Genomic DNA, 19,542 nt, shown 5'->3' with positions numbered 1-19,542 from the left:
AGAGAGGGAGACACATAATGTGAAACAGGCTCCAGGCAGTCAGCACAGAGCCCGACACGGGGCTCGAACTCACAGACCGTGAGATCGTGACCTGAGCCGAAGTCGGACGCTTAACCGACTGAGCCACCCAGGCGCCCCAAGAGGATTTTTAAAAACCATAATTTCATCAACATACAGAAATAATCTGTGGACATCTTGATTAATTTCATCAAGAAATTATAGAAAAAAAGTAGAGATGTGTGAGAACGTGATGTGGGAAAAGTACACGTCCCTTCTCCCTCACACATATGTTACATAAAAGGATGGACATACTAACCACAAATATGTAAACATGCACAGGTAACAACTAAACATGAAAAGAGAACAGTGCAATTATGCAGAACTCTCCCAGAATAAAAAAAATTTAAGGAATTAAATACTTTGGCACAACAAAAGTTCAATTAAATGATTAAATGTTTTAAAATAGCTTTCTTGTAAAAAAAAAAATTCGAAACTAAAAATGAAGCACACAACTGGGAAACAAAATCACCATTTACTGAACAATTCTTATGTGTTAGCACTGAGCTATATTAAGGCATACGTTATGTATATTTATACTTAACCTTCCAACAAAGGTATTATTGTTCATGTTCTACAGAAGAAAAATTAGGCTGCTTATTCCACCTCCTAAAATGCTTCCTTCCAATGTCACCTTCTTAATGAGGCCTTCCCTGGTCAACCTACCTAAACGTGCAAACCTACCCTCTGTCCTGAATTCCTCATTCATCTTCACTGCCTCAATATTCTGCATGACACATATCACCAATACTGTGTAACTTACTTATTTCCTATCTCCCCTTATGAAAATATAAGTTCTAGGGGCGCCTGGATAGCACAGTTGGTTGTGTGTCTGATTCTTGATTTGAGCTCAGGTCATGATTCTGGGAACATGGGATCAAGCCCTGCATTGAGCTCAGTACTGAGTGTGGAACTTGCTTAATATTCATTCATTCATTCATTCATTCTCTCTGTCTCCCCCTTCCCCTCTCCCCTGCTTGTGCACACTCGCTCACGCACACTCTCTAAAAATAAAATAAATCTTTATAAAAAACAGAACTTCTGCAGGCAGGTGTTTTTTTGTGTGTTTTTTTTTTCTTCCTCCGTTCTCTTCTGAAACGCCAGCACCCAGTAGAGGACCTGACACAAAGTAGATACTAATAAATATTTGATGAATGAATAATGAATGAATGAATGTACAGCTGAATGCACTGGTGAATTTCTAGGAGTTAGTTCTGAAAGTCTATTCAACTCAAAGCCTTTCTGTGTCTTTATACAAGAATTACTGAGTACAAATATATACATTGTATAGAGGTTAATCAGGAAAGAAAATGAAATTAGTAAGACTGGTGAAAGGAACTAGGGAATGAATGCGAGACAGAACATACGCCCGGAAAAAGACAATGCCATTTTTTTAAGATGTAAGAGGTGCATGAAGTGTGGTTATTATACTTTTTTTTTTTTTTAACTTATCGTAGAGTATGATGACACAGGGTCTTAATGGCTTTGAACATGGGAGGGCAGACAACTAGAGCTTAGCTGCATGAGGAACTGAGCCTGAGCTAAGGCAGGTTTCCTCCAAGGAGGTCTCTTGAGTTCGAAAGCTATATGAGCAAGAAGGCTAAAAGCCAATCAGAAAACCTCTGAAGGGGCACCTGGGGTGGCAGAGTTGGTTAAGCATCTGACTTTGGGTCATGTCATGACCTCACAGTTCGTGAATTTGAACCCCTCTTCAGGTAAGCTCGAGCCCCACTTTCAGCTCTACATTCTCTCTCCCACTCTCTCTGCCCTCTGACCACTCGCATTGTCAAGGAAAGGAAAAGGAAAAGGAAAAGGAAAGGAAAAGGAAAGGAAAAAAGAAAACCTCTGAAAAGCCAAGATTTTAGCAGGACTGAAGTACTGAGGAGATAGAACTGGAGTTCAGGTCCCACCAAGAAGAGGGGACAGGTAAAAAACATTCCAGACTTGTGTGAAATACCTGGAAGGCTAGGTCTTAGGAGCAAAGGCAAACCAGACAGAGTCTGAACCTTACCAGAACCATACCTCTGCCACATCTTGGAGATCATCCACTCCCCACACCCACCCCCAACACACACCATACTTATCAAAGAAGAAAAGAATGAGTCCCCCTGGACAACGATAACATCACCTGAAGCCTTTTGTAGCTGTCCTACATAATGTTGGGCAATTACCTTATGGTATGATGTGAGAGACAAACAAGTAACTACAATAAGAGAAAAGATCAAACAATAGAAACACATCCAAAGTTGATCTAGATATTAGAATTAACTGTTTAAAGTCCTTATAAGCTGTGATTAATATGTTCAAGAAATAGAGAAAAAGATGGCATTTACACATTTTTTTATGTTTATGTATTTATTTTGAGAGGGGGGTGAGGGGCAGAGAGAGAGACAACGGAGAATCTCAACCAGGCTCCTCACTATCAGCACAGAGCCCAACTTGGGGCTTGAACCCACGAGCCGTGAGATCATGACCTGAGCTGAAGTCTGACGCTCAACTGACTGAGCCACCCGGGCACCCCTGAAAGATTTTTTAAAGTCTGTATTTGGGGCGCCTGGGTGGCTCGGTCGCTTAAGCATCTGACTTCGGCTCAGGTCATGATCTCGCGGTCCGTGAGTTCGAGCCCTGTGTCAGGCTCTGTGCTGACTGCTCAGAGCCTGGAGCCTGTTTCAGATTCTGTGTCTCCCTCTCTCTCTGCCCCTCCCCTGTTCATGCTCTGTCTCTCTCTGTCTCAAAAATAAATAAACGTTAAAAAAAAAAATTAAAAAAAAAAGTCTGTATTTGTGGTCCTGATTTTTGGCAAGCATTTTAATTTTTTTTTTTTTCAACGTTTATTTTATTTTTGGGACAGAGAGAGACAGAGCATGAACGGGGGAGGGGCAGAGAGAGAGGGAGACACAGAATCGGAAACAGGCTCCAGGCTCTGAGCCATCAGCCCAGAGCCTGACGCGGGGCTCGAACTCACGGACGGCGAGATCGTGACCTGGCTGAAGTCGGACGCTTAACCGACTGCGCCACCCAGGCGCCCCTTGGCAAGCATTTTAAAAGGTCTGCTAATAATATCTGAAAGGCTAACACACTCTGCACAATGTTACTCTGTGCACTACCTTTAAAGTGGGCAAAGTAATTAAACCTGGGTTTGGCTTCTGAAAAAAGCACAGGCACGCCATGCCCTTTCCAGGCATGCCATGCCCTTCCCAGGCATATGTAACCATCACCTTTCAGAACAGTGAGAACCTACCACATTTCCAGAAATCATCTAAGACTAAAATTCTGGAAACATAGTTTCTCCAACAAGGACTCAGAGAAAGTTCTTCAAGCAACAAAAAACTGGTAACCTTTTAAAAAATAATGCTTACCTTTGAATATTTTTGTAACTCAGCATCATCTGCAATCTGGGTATCCAGAGTCGCAACCTAAATTTACAAGAAAAAAAAAAAAATCCAGTATCTGTAAAAGCATAACTTTATTTCTTCTTAGGTTTTCTGAAAATAATCTATAAACCCTATATATTGATAATACCAACGGACCTACATTCTCATCTTTTTTTGATATTTCTGAAATCTGTAAGTATAGCACATAATGTAGAATTTCAGCAAATATTTCCCGTTCTGTTGTTACTGTTTTCTACAGCAATCCTTTCCCCTCCCCCACCCCCACCTCCACCCCCACCAAATTACTCAGAAGTCGAACCAGAAGGGGATGGGCAAAAACATACACTATTTTTAAAAAGCCATGCCCCCTAAAATTTTAATATAATGTTCTGTTAGAAGGAGTCCATAAAAATTTTACTCTTTTCACAAAGCCAAGAGTTATCGTCATTTTTGTTTTTAAATCCAGGCCTTAAAACAAAGACTGCAAGGTCAGTAAGATGTGTTTGGAAAAATTGAAGCATCTGACTTTCTACAGAAAAGCTCTACCATTTCCCTAGGAGACTTGGCTGGCAAGGACACAAACAGAAAGACCTGGCCTGGTGAGAGGCTCATGGAATACTTAAAGCTTTCAACCCTGGCCTAAAACTATTGTTCTAAGCTCCAGTGGTGGAAATCCACAGAAGTAAATTGCCAGCAAGTAAAATACTTTACTGATGATTTGCATCTGTGAGTTGTTAATAAAATATGGTACATCTGGAGGGAGGAGTAAGTTAAACAATGATCCAACTTAAAGCTTCTAGAAGTACTGCACTTCACAGAAGTAGATTCTAGAAGAAAAATGAAGTAAGGAACACTGGAGTACATGCATATGTGCATGCATTTTTCATCTTGCCTGGTTTCTCCTTTCTTCTTCTCATCCCTCAAAACAGCAAGAACCCTTAATGAATAAGCTGTCACTTTAAATTCCCAGTCTCAAAGTATGTCTCCCCTCTCTACCTAATCTGTTATGACCTCACTGTATGATAAATGAAATTTGGAAATACAGTTATAAGGGCAAAGTAAAATTTTAACAAAAAAGAGCCCATGACAAAACTGGCCATTCATAAATACTCAGACACCAAATTACTTTGAATATCAAACCACTAAGAATAGTAGAAAAGGTTATTGGCTAAGGTGATAGATAGCCTAATGACAAAACAGCATTTGAAATCTATGAAGTAAAGAAGCGGGCGTTCATAACAACCAACATGCAAGTACAAAATTAGCAAGAATAGAGCACTGAATGTTTTAACTCATCTTAAAAACACTAGAAATTTTCTCACACTAGATAGTGGTTGTATGTTCTGAACCAAGAAGAGAAAAAAATTCTCCAACCAGCCAACGAGTGCTAATGATAAACATATGTAAGAAAACATGAATGACAATAGAAATTTAATAGAATATTTTATTACTAATGCATTTAGTGAACACTGTAGAGGCTTTTCTAAGCACAGCTTTCTGCTTTCATGTGGATTCATGGGGGGAATGTAATCAATCCCTTACTCAATGAATCTAATAACAGGTGAAAGAAAGTCTAATGGACCACTGGCACTATAAACTTCTGCCTAACCTAAATTACTTCCTGTTCTCCCTAATCCATTTGATAATCATTCTTTCATTTTTCTCATAAAACTGTAAGATTCTTTGTGAAACATAGGACTAATATCCACAGCCCTTTCAGTGTACAATAAAACAAACAGATCATAAAAGCAATCATAAAAATGCCAGCAATTTTAAGCAGCTGATATAGGTTATAAATTTAAAGGCAAGCTTTCTAAGATTCTTCTGCCTACTGTTGACTTAAATGTTTTCAACATGAGCTGAGTGTCTGCTAATTGTAACTGAAACTTGCGTGCAGTCCTTAATTGTTCTTATAGCTTAAAATGCTAAAAGAGGGGGGGAAAGATCAATTGATCTGCTAGGGAAGAAAGGCAGGAGGTAAAAAACAAAGGCAAGCTGGCTCTTCTTGGGCTCTCCCATCTCTTTGAACTGCAGTGTCAGGAGCTTAACATGAAATGAGATATGAGTGTTCTTTATTGCAACATTTTAACATACCATTACTTCATAATCTGGACCCAAAAGGTTTTCCCACCTAGATTTCAGCTCATTTTCTAGAGAGTCGGGAACTTTTTCTGGATTAAAAAAAAAAAAAAAAAAAAAAAAAAAAAGAATATTGAAGCGACAGTGAGCCAAACACACTTAACTACTAAATTCTTCAATAACCACACAGTTCCAGTAAGTAAAAGGGAAACAAATGAAAAGGAAAATGCATTAACTTGGGTCTACCAGGTAAAGTAAATCAGAGGTGACTTATAACACTAATGTAAAATGTAAGGCCAATTGTGACCAAATTATAATGGGACTTTTTTGTTAAGAACTATCTTCAAGGGAAAAGGAAATGATGACTTAGAAATGAAATTTGAAATATATGCACTTTAGATGTAAACATCCTGCCGTTTATAAGAAAAATACATCTGGCTTTGCTTTACAATATGTTAAGGCAAACAAGGACTTAATTTAAATGTTAATCACTTCAAAGTAATACTTTCCACTTACCCATAGAAAAAGTACAGATTTATCAAAAGATATCTTTACTATCAAGTGGACATATCAACACAACCCAGTCAGAATTCTCACTTGGGCGGATATAAAGGCTTGTCTGGTTTAATTCAACCACGGAGATACATGAGCTTTAATATAATAGAAACTCTGGTTTTACTTTGGTCTTCTGTGGTTAGTTATACCTTTTTGACTCCTAAGTATAATATTACCTTTTTTGCAAAGGTAAGATAACATTCAAGAACCAAGACAGATTTTAAGTATCCTGCCTGTCCTCCATATGATCTTAGCCAGAAGTTCAGGGCACCGTTCATAGTCTGAATAATGCCTAATAGGTGAAAGTTAAAGTACTGAAAATACAATTTCAACTTATATCCATAGTAGCAGAAAAAACAAACCTTCACTTTTTTTTCTGTAAGTTAAAGAAAAACTCTCCATTTTATCACAAGATTAAACAAGTCACAGAACACTTATTCCAAATGACATAACCATCTGTCTAAAATCAAACATAACTTGCAATATCAGCTCTTTCAGTCTTCAGTCTGGACAGCTCATCTTGGGTGCATATAATGCTTAATTACATAATGCAAATCATCAAGTAAAACAGGCTAACCTCAGAATTAAGAGACTAAGACTAACACTAAAGAGCTAAACTCACTACATGTACAAAAGAATATCCATGAAGTAACTCTATCAACTGAGACGCTAGGTTACATTAAGGGAATAACTAACCGGAAGTCTTATTAAAAACAAAATATCATTCACGTGGGCTCTGCACTGTATGTCTATTTACTGCTGTCAACACCTTCATAAGAAATTACATTAAGAGTTCTACCATCTTTGTTAATTTCTTCCGGGCAGCAGTTTCTTATCTGGTAAGCTAATTGGTAAGCTTAAGAACATGATATTTAAAGACATTTCACACACATGTATAAAATAATGATATTTCACCTATAATTCCTTTTAACTTTTTCATCTTTCAGTTGTACAATGGAAGCACAGAGAGTCATTGAGTTTTAAAGCACAGCACAAAGCTAAGTACCAGAGGAAAAAGACTAATTTCAGCAGCCCAATAATCCTGAGCTACACAAAAGGACTTGAAAAATGAATAGTATGGGCACCTCAGTGGCGCAGTCAGTTAAGTGACCAACTCGATCTTAGCTAGGGTCATAATCTCACGGTTCGTGAGTTCGAGCCCTGCATCAGGCTCTGCGCTGACAGTGTGGAACCTGCTTAGGATTCTCTGCCTGCCCCTCTCTCAGAAATGAATAAATAAACATTAAGAAAATGAAAACTATGATGATCTGAAACATTACTCCAATGTTTGAAGGGGAGCAGAATATGCCACCCCAAAATATGCCATTCTAGCACATGGAATACTTAGAACTAAAGACAATCAAGACCCAACAGACTTAGGAGAAACTTTTACCTCTCCCTTAACTACCTAAAAGAATTTAGATAGGAGGCCTATACCAGAAAGAGCTATTACCAGAGATAATTATTTTATCTGAAAGACCTATTGTCACGGTAGAGCAAACTTTTAATCACCAAACATTTGCTCTTCTTATCACGCTGCAAATTAGCCTCCTTGTCTTTGAAGCCACAGGCCTCTATCACATTCCTTAATTTAGGATAGCGTGTAAGCCTCAATTGCCCAACCTACTCTTGGGTCTCATATTTTTATGGGGCTTCCATACTTATAGAATGTGTTTTTCTCCTGTTAATCTGTCTTATGTCAATTTAATTATTAGACCAAAGAACCTAGAAGGGAAGAAGGGAGAGTTTTTCTGCCCCTACAGCAAACAAGAAAGCTAACTTCTAGCAGTTCAATGACTTTGGTCTTACTCTCAAACTGAAATTAAACATACTCATGAAGAAAAAAATGCAGTGAGATTGATCCAAAAAGAGCAGATAAAAATGTCTAAAGATACTTCTAATTTCAGAACATATTTGATTTTCACCCAATAGCTCCATGACAATCTATCCGGGTACACCTGAATTTAAATAGCAAAGATCAAACTACAATACAATCTACTTGGGTCAAAAAAGAATAAGGTAAATTTCCAAATTATAGGAAATTTTTTAACTTGAATGAGGGGCTACTCCTTCCTTCAGGCCATTCTTTCCTGACACAAGACAAAGCCAAAACTTCTCTGGAAGAGGATGGTGTGAAGTATCCCATTTCATTCAATTGTCAAGGCTTTCCTGAGCAATGCTGTGCAGGGAATTGTGTGAGACTGTTATTCAAAATGCTTGCAGAACAGTCAACTATGTAGCCAAGTTATCAAAGTACAAAGAGGACAAAGTTGCACATCAATTGAAAAGAAGATTAAAGTATAAATATATAACAATCTGGCAGTTTGATAAAACATACATATGTATAGATTACAAATTATTATGTTAAAAAACACTGCTATATGTATACAGATACCTAGATATCTATAACTGTATCAACGACAATACATAAGCTAACATATGCAGTAAGCTTGTTAAAATGCTAGCAAGATGAAAAGGGTTAACACATACTAATAAAAATGCATTTAAAATTAATTAAACAGGGGAGGCTGGGTGGCTCAGTTGGTTTAGCATCCAACTCTTGATTTCGGCTCAGGTCATGATCTCACAATTTGTGAGATCGAGCCTCTATGCTGACAGCATGGAGCCTGCGTGGGATTCTCTCTCCCCCTCTCTCTCTGCCCCTCTGCTACTTGTGCTCTCAAAACAAAGTTTTAAAAAAATTAATTAAACAAAGATTAAACAATAACGACTGGTCTTCAATTGTCACAAGCGGTAAGATATTGATATTAAGAATATCCTGTTTCCTATCTCCAAAATGTCTCTAAAATTTCTCGTATTAGCTCTAAAGGGAGAAAACAGTTAACAAATAAGAGAAAGTCAAATTACTTTGATTGTTTTGAATTGAATGCTTTGTGCCTACCTAATTTTTCTGAGGCCTTTAGATTACCCATTCTTTCTTCAGTTTCCTCATCCCCACCATCCAAGTTCGTTTCCGTTTCCACTGCTCCAGTTGAATAGAGGGCTGGTATTTCCGATGATTCTATGACAGTTCCTAAAAAAAAAAAAAAAAAAAAAAAAAAAGAATTACTAACTTGAATCACTAGCAGCTGAAGACCATATTTAAGTGAGTTCATTCTAGTCCTGTTCTCCCATTTGGCCACCTCATTACAAACATCTCAGGTAACTTACATATATGATACTTTATTTAAAGTGTCATGTGTGATAACCACTCAATTCCTAAAAAAAAAAATAAGGAAGTTCTGGTAGCATTGGAAAGGATAAGGAACCAGGCGATGGGGAAGAAGAGCAAGGCCAAGTCATTCTACAAAAGATACTTATCAACATAGCCTTGGTAAAGAAAAAGAACACTAAGGTCTGTATATACTCTTGCACTTGTGGTGGGTAAGGAGCAGGTTATGCAGAATAAGCCCTTCCCACTGCTCTGGGCTCACCTAAGTTCTGGCATGACACCATCATAAGTTTAAAAAAAAAAACAAAAAAAACAAGTCTACACAGGTAACTTTATGAATTGGAAGGGAATTGGAGAGAATTCCCCTGGTTGCAGCTAAGGGTTCTCCTCCCTTAGCTAAATTGAGCTGAGTAATAGGATATCCAAAACTTTCAATCTCAAGCATGCAAGTCATTATGTATCTGTTAAACACAAGAAAGGTTGAACAAGAGTCATTTTTGGTCATTTTTAAATGGTCACGCATGACTTACAAAGTTTTCTTACCAAAAACATTTAACCTGGATCTAACTAGGGCTTTATATCTAGCTTCTCACAGGAAACACAGTGGATAGAGGAACAAGTTAAATTACACCACAAGGACAATGAAATTCAGAATGTAGTGTTCTGGTGACAAAATGGACAAATCCTTTCATGAAAAGTCTGTGCCATGGAGGTGGAGGCAGGGGTCGGGGATTCTTCTAGATTAAGAAACTGAAGAAACGTAACATAGGAAACCAAAGAAACATAACGCATGATTGAATCTTGATGTTATGAGGTTTCTCTTTCAGAGAGTGGGGAGTGGGAAAAGAAGCTACAGAAGACATTTGGGGCAATTAAAAAAATTTAAGTACGTGCTGCACACTGGATATTAGGGACTACTATTAATTTTCTTCGTTGTGATAATGATATGTTATCATGTAAGACAATATCTTTATTTTTAGAAGCTATAAAGTATGCAGGACTAAAGTGCCATGATGTCTACTACTCACTCTCACAGGGTTCAGGGAAAAGGACAAATAGATGAAACAAATATGGCAAAATGTTAACTGTTGAATCTAAATGGTGGGTCCGTGGGTATTTGTTATATGTTTTTCAATTTTTCTGTATGTTTAAAAATTTTTACAGGGGCGCCTGGGTGGCTCAGTAGGTTAAGCATCCGACTTCAGCTCAGGTCATGATCTCACAGTTTGTGAATTCGAGCTCTGCATTGGGCTCTCCGCTGTCAGCATAGAGCCCGCTTCAGGTCCTCTGTCTCCCTCTCTCTCTGCCCCTCCCCATCTCATGCTATTTCTCAAAAATAAACATTGAAAAAAATCTACAAAAATTTTTACAATACTGTTGACCCTTGGACAATGTGGAGGTTAGAGGCACTTTCCCATCCCATGCAACTGAAAACCTACATGTAACTTTTGAATGCCCCCCAAAATGTAACTAATAGCCGATTATTGTTGACCAGAAGCCTTACTGACAACATAGTCAATTAACAGAACTTGTTTATTATGTATTATATCGTATTCTAGAGAAAAAGTAAAAGCAACATAGAGAAAGGAAAATGTTATTAAGAAAATTTTAAGAAAGAAAAAAAAACCACACTTACAGAAAATATAGCACAGTACTGTATTGGAAAAAAATCCACACATAAGTGGACCTATACAGTTCAAACCTGTGTTGTTCAGAGGTCAACTATAAAATGTTGAAAAATATAGCCAGTTACAAGTTCCTATGATCTTAGCATGAAATTTTCAACCACATGATATTTTTTACATCATTAATCCACTGATACACACTAAAACCACAGCCTAGTGCTAGCCAAAGTAATGAGGCCCAAAGTTGCTAGTGTAACTGGGGAGAATAGTTGCATACCACAGTTTATAGTACAGAGCAGTACATGATGTAATTGTATGCTACTATACAAACAGGTACACCAAAAAGATATATAAGGTATACAAACAGTAGGAGAGAAAGACAGTAAGATCTAGAATAGTAGAGGCAAGTATTAGGCAAGCGCTAGAAGCCGTGCAGTTTCCCTCAGTAAAAGACTGAAGGCAGAGGAAAATGTGTTACGTGGGGCAGGGAACAAAGGCATCACCATTTCCTTTCATTATAGTGACTACACATGAAACAGGTGATCCCAAAACAGAGTGATAAATGCTACAGTACAGCGCTCTTCTAAGGGTGCTAGTAAAACCCACATGAAGGACATCTCAACCGTGGAAGAAGTGCGAATTTAGAGTCAAAATTTATCCCAACATAAATTTAAAATGGAGGCATGCGCAGGAAAGAATTGCTAATTCGCAGAGAACGTACTTTATTTGATACAGTAGACTGAAGCCAAGGGCTCTATCAGAGCTATTAAAAACCATTATGTTGATATAAATATTTATGTAAACCTTTTAAGGTCAATATAGCATTTTACAATTTGTACTATTTAGGCAATGTTTAATTTCATACATACGATGCAGTTGACAGGGCATCTGTCTTTCAGCAGCAAAATTTTCACTATCACATAAAACTTAAAAAGTTCCCATTTAAATATAAATCAATATTAGTTGAGACAAGGCTTCCAGGCTTATTATATCTTCAGAAGAGAGGAAAAAAATATATTCATCTTCTGACAAATTCTAATGGAATTATTTCTTACTAGTTCTATAACTAGTCATTCATTTTATTTTATTTTATTTTATTTTATTTTTTTCAACGTTTATTTATTTTTGGGACAGAGAGAGACCGAGCATGAACGGGGGAGGGGCAGAGAGAGAGGGAGACACAGAATTGGAAACAGGCTCCAGGCTCCGAGCCATCAGCCCAGAGCCCGACGCGGGGCTCGAACTCACAGACCACGAGATCGTGACCTGGCTGAAGTCGGACGCTTAACCGACTGCGCCACCCAGGCGCCCCTAGTCATTCATTTTAAATTGAATTTGTTTTCAGGACTGTCAAATTTTTCAATCTACACATTAATAACTTGATAATTAAAAAACTGGCATGCATACCATTTGTTCCATAATGACAATTTGCTATTCTTTAATCAAAATAACAAATATTTTACAAATAAAAATGTTCTTAATAGAAATCCTCATTTTCTCCCCTCTGTATTTCATAGGGTAAATCAGGAGACATTAGAATTAAATATATTGTTAGAAGTAGTATGAAATCTTAAGTGTGCAAAATGTCAAAGCCTTAGACAAATGAGAACCCCTAGAACAAAAGGTGTCGAAGCTTTATTATTCAAATATAAGTAATAAATGAAATTTAGAAGCTTTTTGGAAAAAAAATGATTTCCATCTCCATTTCAAACAGCTCTCAAAGCTTAATGCATGTCAGGGTTCATGTTCTAACATTTGGAGTGGCACAAGGAAGTTCTTCTTCAATGCACAAATGAGCTAGCTGATTCATTTCTCCATCACTACATTACACAAGGTGGGCAGTTTTTCCTTCCCAGACTCACAGAGCAACTTCTCTAGATAAGATATTCTTCCAGACCTAGACTATGTGGTGGGGAGAGGGATCGTGGAATGAACTACCTCTGTCTGAAGGCCATTCGTGTGGAGAAGCAGATGAAAATGTCTTCCTTCGAACCAGAGTTAGGTGTACCACTTGCCCTGCATTTCGTAACACTTCAACAACATCCTGGTTGGCAAAACCCTGAATATTGACACCATCAACCTAAAATGTTAAGAGACACATTAAACAGGAGCTTCAAGTTAGCTACTATTTCCAACTCTGACAAGGCAGAATAAAATCAGGCAATTCATTTTATGCCAAAACGAATTTGTATTAAACCTAAGGAATTATTTTTGAATAGGAGGCAAAATTAGTAGTGAAACATGCTGACAAATGTCCTGAAAACCTACAGAGCAAATTCAAACTTGTAATTGAGAGTCACACATTTTAACTGACAGCCTGAGAGGGAAAAGGTCTTAGTCTCTTATGCTATTCAAAATTCAAAGTGCCATCAAAGATGGTCAACTGTTAAACACAGCTCTCAAGATGTACTAACTACAAGCCTGTATTATCAACATTGAAGAGGTCATCCAATACTTCATCCCTCTATCATATCATTATGTGGTAGTTTCCAAAAGAGATACACACATCTCCCCCCATTGGGTTTTCTAGTGCTGTGAAGAAGTATATGCGAGAAACGGATTTGCTAATCTAAATCAAGCCCAATTCCTCATTTCTGAAGTCCATCAGAACATACAGGCCTCATCTCCCAAGCTGGCCAAACCATTACTTTTAGTTTTCCCTAGAAGTATTTTCTCCAAAGCATCCACTGCTTACTGCTTGACTCCATACCCTGCAAATCACAAGACGCTTCCTAAGCCAAGAGTCATGAAAGGTGCTTCCCTACATGGACTTGAAGGACGAAGATTCATTTTTTTTTTTTTTTTTTTTTTAACGTTTACTTATTTTTGAGACAGAGAGAGACAGAGCATGAACAGGGGAGGGTCAGAGAGAGGGAGACACAGAATCCGAAACAGGCTCCAGGCTCCAAGCTGTCAGCACAGAGTCCGACGCGGGGCTTGAACTCACGGACCACGAGATCGTGACCTGAGCCGAAGTCGGCCGCTCAACCGACTGAGCCACCCAGGCGCCCCTGAAGGATGAAGATTCAAATGACACCAATGAACATTTGTTTCTATGTAAATCACTAAATTAAATGTGTGTGTGTGTGTGTGTGTGTGTATGCTTCAAAAATATTATTCAAATAAACTTTAAAATTTAACCAATTTCTACTAAATGAAGAAAGACCAGTCTGAATTGACAAAAGGTAATTATTATATTCTCCAATATATAAAATAGTTCTATTTTTTTGTTTGTATTCAAAATTACTTACGGTTAGTAGAAAAATTACTTTCATGAAGAGATAAAAAGATCTGGTTAATAGCCTATTTTCTATGAAAAATGAGTGAGTTTAAAAAACACAGAGGTGCTTGAAAAGTCTTTTCTAGGGGCACCAGGGTGGCTCAATCGGTTCAGTATCTGACAACTTCGGCTCAGGTCATGATCTTGCGGTTCATTGGTTCAGGCCCTGGGTCAGGCTCTGTGCTGACAGCTCAGAGCCTGGAGTCTGCTTCGGATTCTGTGTCTCCCTCTCTCTGCCCCTCCCCAGCTCATGCGCATGCTCGCTTGCTCGCGTTCTCTCTCTCTCAAAAATAAATAATAAAAACATTTTTTAAAAATGAAAAAAAAGGCTTTTCTAGAAGAATGGCAGACCATCTTTCAGATATATGTGTATATATATATATATTTTCTTCCTACCAATATGGTTATTGATTGGTTTCTTCACACACAATGAAAAACAAAAACAAAAAGCAAACAAATTTAGAACCCCAAGAGTCCAAATCAATGAGATGACACTCAATTTTTTGAAACATTATGAGATTATGCGAAGCCATTCTCCTCTCGCACACATCATAATAAAGATAACTCCCCCCCGACCCCCCAAGTTGATTCCATTCTAAAACAGAGAACAGGTACTTACAGCAATTATTTTGTCATTCACTTGAATTTGGCCATTGTGGTATGCAGCACTGCCAGGTATTATACTTTTCACATAAATCCCTGAAGCCTCCCCTGAGGTGCACGAAAACATATGGAAAAAGGAAGAAAGCTCTAATTAGACCTTGATTGCAAAATTCATATCAAGAGGTTAATTAGCTACAGGGGCTGACTCGAGGCTTGATAAATACTATCTTGAACACAAGCAGGGAAATTGATGGATTATTTCAAACTGTCACCATCACGAGTGACCCGAATTTGAAATGATGTGACTGATGACTATTTCTGGAAAAATCATCAGTAATGGAACCTTGATGAAATGTGCTCTACCACCAACTGGAATTCAGGAGAGCCCAGGCAGTCTCAGCCTCTTCTCTTGGGCTGTCTCCCTTCTCCCTGCTGCCTCAGAGACCTCGTCACTTTTCACCAGCACTAAGACAAGAGTCTCCCTCCTACCTGGTCTTCTGGCCTACATTTAGTTCACTGTTAGCTTCCCAGATACGGAAAAATACACATAGTGTTTTGTTTTGTTTTTTTAAGTAGAATCTTCACAATGTTACATAATCTTTATATTATAAAATATTTAAATAGAAACAAATGGCTATATAAAAATTACAACTATATAAAAAGCATGCGTTCCTAGGGCAAAGACTGGAGGAGAAACTGGAAAATGAAAACCATAACTCTGGATGATTTTGTACTTTTATTCTTTCATTTCAAATGAACTTAAAATATTGTCAATAGAAGAAAACTAAACACCAATGGATTCCTATTGCCTAAATAATTGTAAATTTCATAGACTCATACTCAAGGACCTCTATACTCTGCCCCAAATGTCTTTTTTTCCTTACATCCAACTACCATCCCTCCAACAAGACAAAAGTCCACACACACAAGACTTGAGATTTCACCAAAACACTAAGTATTGTCATGATGCTATCCCTTTTCTTATCCATTTTTTCTTCCTATAACCTCACCCCTTCTACTAAAATCCTTTTTCATGACTAGCGCAAATACCTTTCTTTGTGAATTCTTTATTTCATCAAATTTAATCTTTCAACTGTCATGATAGTTTGCTTAGATCTCTACTAAAACATATATTTCACTTATCCTTAAATAATTAAGAGTTACTTACATATTTCTTTCTCTGACTAGACTTTTCTTACATTCATTTTTCTATCCCTTTCAGAACTAAGTAACCCCCTCAAAAGTCCAATGAATGGAATAAAATGAATATTATTTTGAAAGACTACATGTTAAATAGTATGCTGAGTTTGAGTTTTTAAATGGTCTAGTTTTTGGATTTACCATTGCCCCCCGCCCAGTCTCCAAAACTTCTTTTGAAGGTAAAGAAGGTAAAGGATTCTTTTCTTTATTCAGTAACATAAACATCAGATTTTCTCAGTCTTCTATTATTCACTTTCATTTTACTCTGTGTGTATATTGTTAACTTTATAAGAACACTCTAAAAACTTAATAGAGTATTTGAGTCATAAGCCACAAGTTTAGGAACAAAGTCATGATTTCTTTAACCAGACAGCATATTAAGAGCTATTCAATATAGGTTTTTTTCCCCCAACATTATTATACAATCCATACTTAGCTCTTTTGGAACTCATTTAAATTCTGAACCTAATAAAGGTGGCACTTAGAAAAATCTAAAGGTTTGAAAACAGTTATTTCATTAGGCTAAAATAGCACAAGGTGGCCTGACATGAATTTCATTCAGGACTTTGAATACATTAGCACTCTTAATCTTTCCACCTGCTGTAAGTATGCAAAATAATAATTTTTTAAGAAAATTAACTTTCTAATCTTGCTATTTTTTAAAAAACTAGAACATTTCATACCTCTGAATTCATGTTACTAGCAAATATTTGTGCAAAAAATTTATTTTACCTTACTCTAATGACTGTCTTATAATAACAGAGTAATTCGTACAGTGAAAGTTACCAAATCTTTACATGTAAGAGCTGAGGGGATGTTATTCAGAAATACTTGGGCCATGTATTTATTATTACAATAGAACCCTTTTATATGACGGGAAAATAATTCTAATCAAAGAAATTGTTTTATATATATATGTGATTATACTAATACTTTTTTGACATTTATAATATGAAATACAGTAATCTTTTTATTTTATCACATCTAAAGTGTCATAATATGTAACAGTCACAATATTTTAAATATATTTAAGAAATAAAAGAAGGTACAATTCAAATGCTATATGATGAGCTGGATAATTAAATCCTTGTTAATGAAAATCAAGTCAGCTATAAAACTACTGAGATAAAACTGTAATTGTCTAATCACTGAAAAGTAACTGGTTGCCACTAAAAATACACGGTTTATTGTTCAGTATTTAAATTAAAGTCTGCAGATAGTTAATTTTACTATCTAGAAACCTTAACATCCTTTACAATTATTTCCAAATACAAAATGGAAATGATTCATTTACCTGTATGAGGAGTTCCAATATACCCAACAATTCTAATTCCAAGACTTTGTCCATCTTTTTTAATGAGTTCAACATCATAAGTTTCAAAAAGAGAACTGTCCTAAAAAAAAACAGAGAGAGAGAGAACGGTCTTAAAAGGAAAAAAAACTTTTTAATGATATATATTTAGTTCCATAACTGTGTACACAATTTGTGCATGGTTTGTCAAGTATTTTTTTAGCACCTGTGGCAGAGAGAATCTTAAGATGGTCCCCATGATTTTTGATTCCTGGTGCTATTCCTGTGTTTATGTTTCAGTATGTGGCAAAAAGACGACTATCCAGGTGCATCTAATCTAATCACAGACCCTTCAAAAGCAGTTTTCTGGCTGGCAGCAGAAAAGGAAGTGACAAAGATTTGAAGTATAAGGGCTGGACTTGTGGTCTGAAGATGAAGAGGTCCTATGAGAAGTTCCATGGGGAGCCTCGAGGAGCTGAGAGGGCCTTAGCTGACAGCCAGCAAAGAAAAGAGACTTCAGTCCTACAGATGCAAGGAGCTGTTTTCTGCCAACAATCTATATGAGCTTAGAAACAGACTGTCCCCAGAGCATCCAGATAAGAGTCCGGCAAGCCCTTGATTTTGGCCACACAGGAATCTAAGTAGAGAACCCAGCCCGTCCTACCCAGACTTCTGAACTGCACAACTGTGAACTAACAAAGCATGTTGTTTTAAGCCACAAAGTTTGTGATAATTTGTTACACAACAACAGAAAACTAATAACAGCCACTTAGAAAAAAAAAACTCAGGATAAATTTTTATCTAAAAGAACCAAATGTAGGGGTGCCTGAGTGGCTCAGTTGGTTAAGCATCCAACTTCGGCTTAGGTCATGATCTCAAAGTTCTTAAGTTCGAGCCCCGCTTCGGGTGAGCCTCGCTTCTCTCTCTCCCTCTCTCTCTCTCTGCCTCTCACTCACTTTTACCCTTCCTCTCTCAAAAAATAAATAAAAAAGAACCAAATGTAAAGAAAAATTTTGAAACAAATGTTAACAATTATTGTGAGTAATAATTGTGAGCAAAAACTGTCGACCTAGAACCTTTTTTCATTACTTGTCTTCTAATTTAAAATAGTTCTGGGGCGCCTGGGTGGCTCAGTCGGTTGAGCGTCCGACTTCGGCTCAGGTCATGATCTCATGGTCCGTGAGTTTGAGCCCCGCGTCGGGCTCTGTGCTGACAGCTCAGAGCCTGGAGCCTGCTTCAGATTCTGTGTCTCCCTCTCTCTCTGACCCTCCCCCGTTCATGCTCTGTCTCTCTCTGTCTCAAAAATAAATAAACATTAAAAAAATTAATAAATTAAAAAATAAAATAGTTCTTTAAAAGAATAAAGTGTCTAAAAACATGATCCGATTCAAAACGCTAACAGGAGAAAGGAAACGGGTGATTGCATCAAATTCTCACTTATCACATAGCTACATTGATCCCAACTACTGAATTGGAGGCTCAAGAGAGCTAAAGTAATGGAAGGAAAGAAAGTGGCTGTAACCAGTCTGGGGAGGAAAACAAAAATGATGCTAACATCTCTGACAGAAAATTTTCAGCAACAAGATGCCAAAGAGGGAGAGGCCAACAACTTCGTAGAACAGCCCCTCGAATGCAGATGAATGACGGTCTTCCACCTCTTCCCACCAAAATCACTTCTCCTTCTTTCTTCCATGGCCCCTCCTTTTAAAAACTATTTCTCTCCATTCGCTTTATTACCCCTTGATTCAGAGCCTGTGTGATGGTTGGAAAGGGTTTGGAAAGGACCAGAAAGACCTGAATTCAAATCCCAGCTTCAACTTACTATATGATTGTTTCTATAAGTTTATTATTTTTTTAGGGACAAAAAAAGCACAAGTTGGGGACAGAGGGAAATAGAGAATCTGAAGTAGGCTCCACACACAGCACAGAGCCCAACCCATGCCCAATCCCATGACCCTGGGATCATCACCTGAGCCGGAATCAAGAGTCGGACGTTCAACCTATTGAGCCACCCAGACACCCCTCACTTTATGACTTTTAATGGGTAATTTGGACTTTAGTTCCTTCATGTATTGCAATCTTCTCTTTTTTTAATTTTTTTTTTAATATTTATTTTTGAGACAGAGAGAGACAGAGCATGAGCAGGGGAGGGGCAGAGAAACAGGGAGACACAGAAGCAGGCTCCAGGCTCTGAGCTGTCAGCACAGAGCCCGACGCGGGGCTTGAACTCACAGACCGTGAGATCATGACCTGAGCTGAAGTCGGACACTTAACTGACTGAGCCATCCAGGTGCCCCTACAATCTT

The 19,542-nt window shown here is 37.6% G+C and overlaps 1 protein-coding gene across 5 annotated transcripts in view; it reads right to left on the bottom strand.

Moving 5' to 3' along the window:
* Positions 1-19,542, bottom strand: part of PATJ (PATJ crumbs cell polarity complex component) — a 364,334-nt gene that overhangs the window by 303,485 nt on the left and 41,307 nt on the right. For 4 of the 5 annotated variants that reach the window (XM_045477622.1, XM_045477623.1, XM_045477626.1 and 1 more), the window contains exons 9-14: positions 17,240-17,339; positions 14,762-14,853; positions 12,801-12,942; positions 8,968-9,099; positions 5,526-5,602; positions 3,417-3,473 (exon numbers count right to left, since the gene is read on the bottom strand). In XM_045477622.1, coding sequence (XP_045333578.1) covers positions 3,417-3,473; positions 5,526-5,602; positions 8,968-9,099; positions 12,801-12,942; positions 14,762-14,853; positions 17,240-17,339 — 600 coding nt within the window. The remainder of the gene's footprint in view (positions 1-3,416; positions 3,474-5,525; positions 5,603-8,967; positions 9,100-12,800; positions 12,943-14,761; positions 14,854-17,239; positions 17,340-19,542) is intronic. The other variant, XM_045477624.1, reaches the window with a different exon arrangement.

The sequence above is a fragment of the Leopardus geoffroyi genome, chromosome C1 (assembly GCF_018350155.1).
Source record: "Leopardus geoffroyi isolate Oge1 chromosome C1, O.geoffroyi_Oge1_pat1.0, whole genome shotgun sequence".
Lineage (NCBI taxonomy): Eukaryota > Metazoa > Chordata > Mammalia > Carnivora > Felidae > Leopardus > Leopardus geoffroyi.
This window is presented reverse-complemented; position numbering and strand designations above follow the sequence as displayed.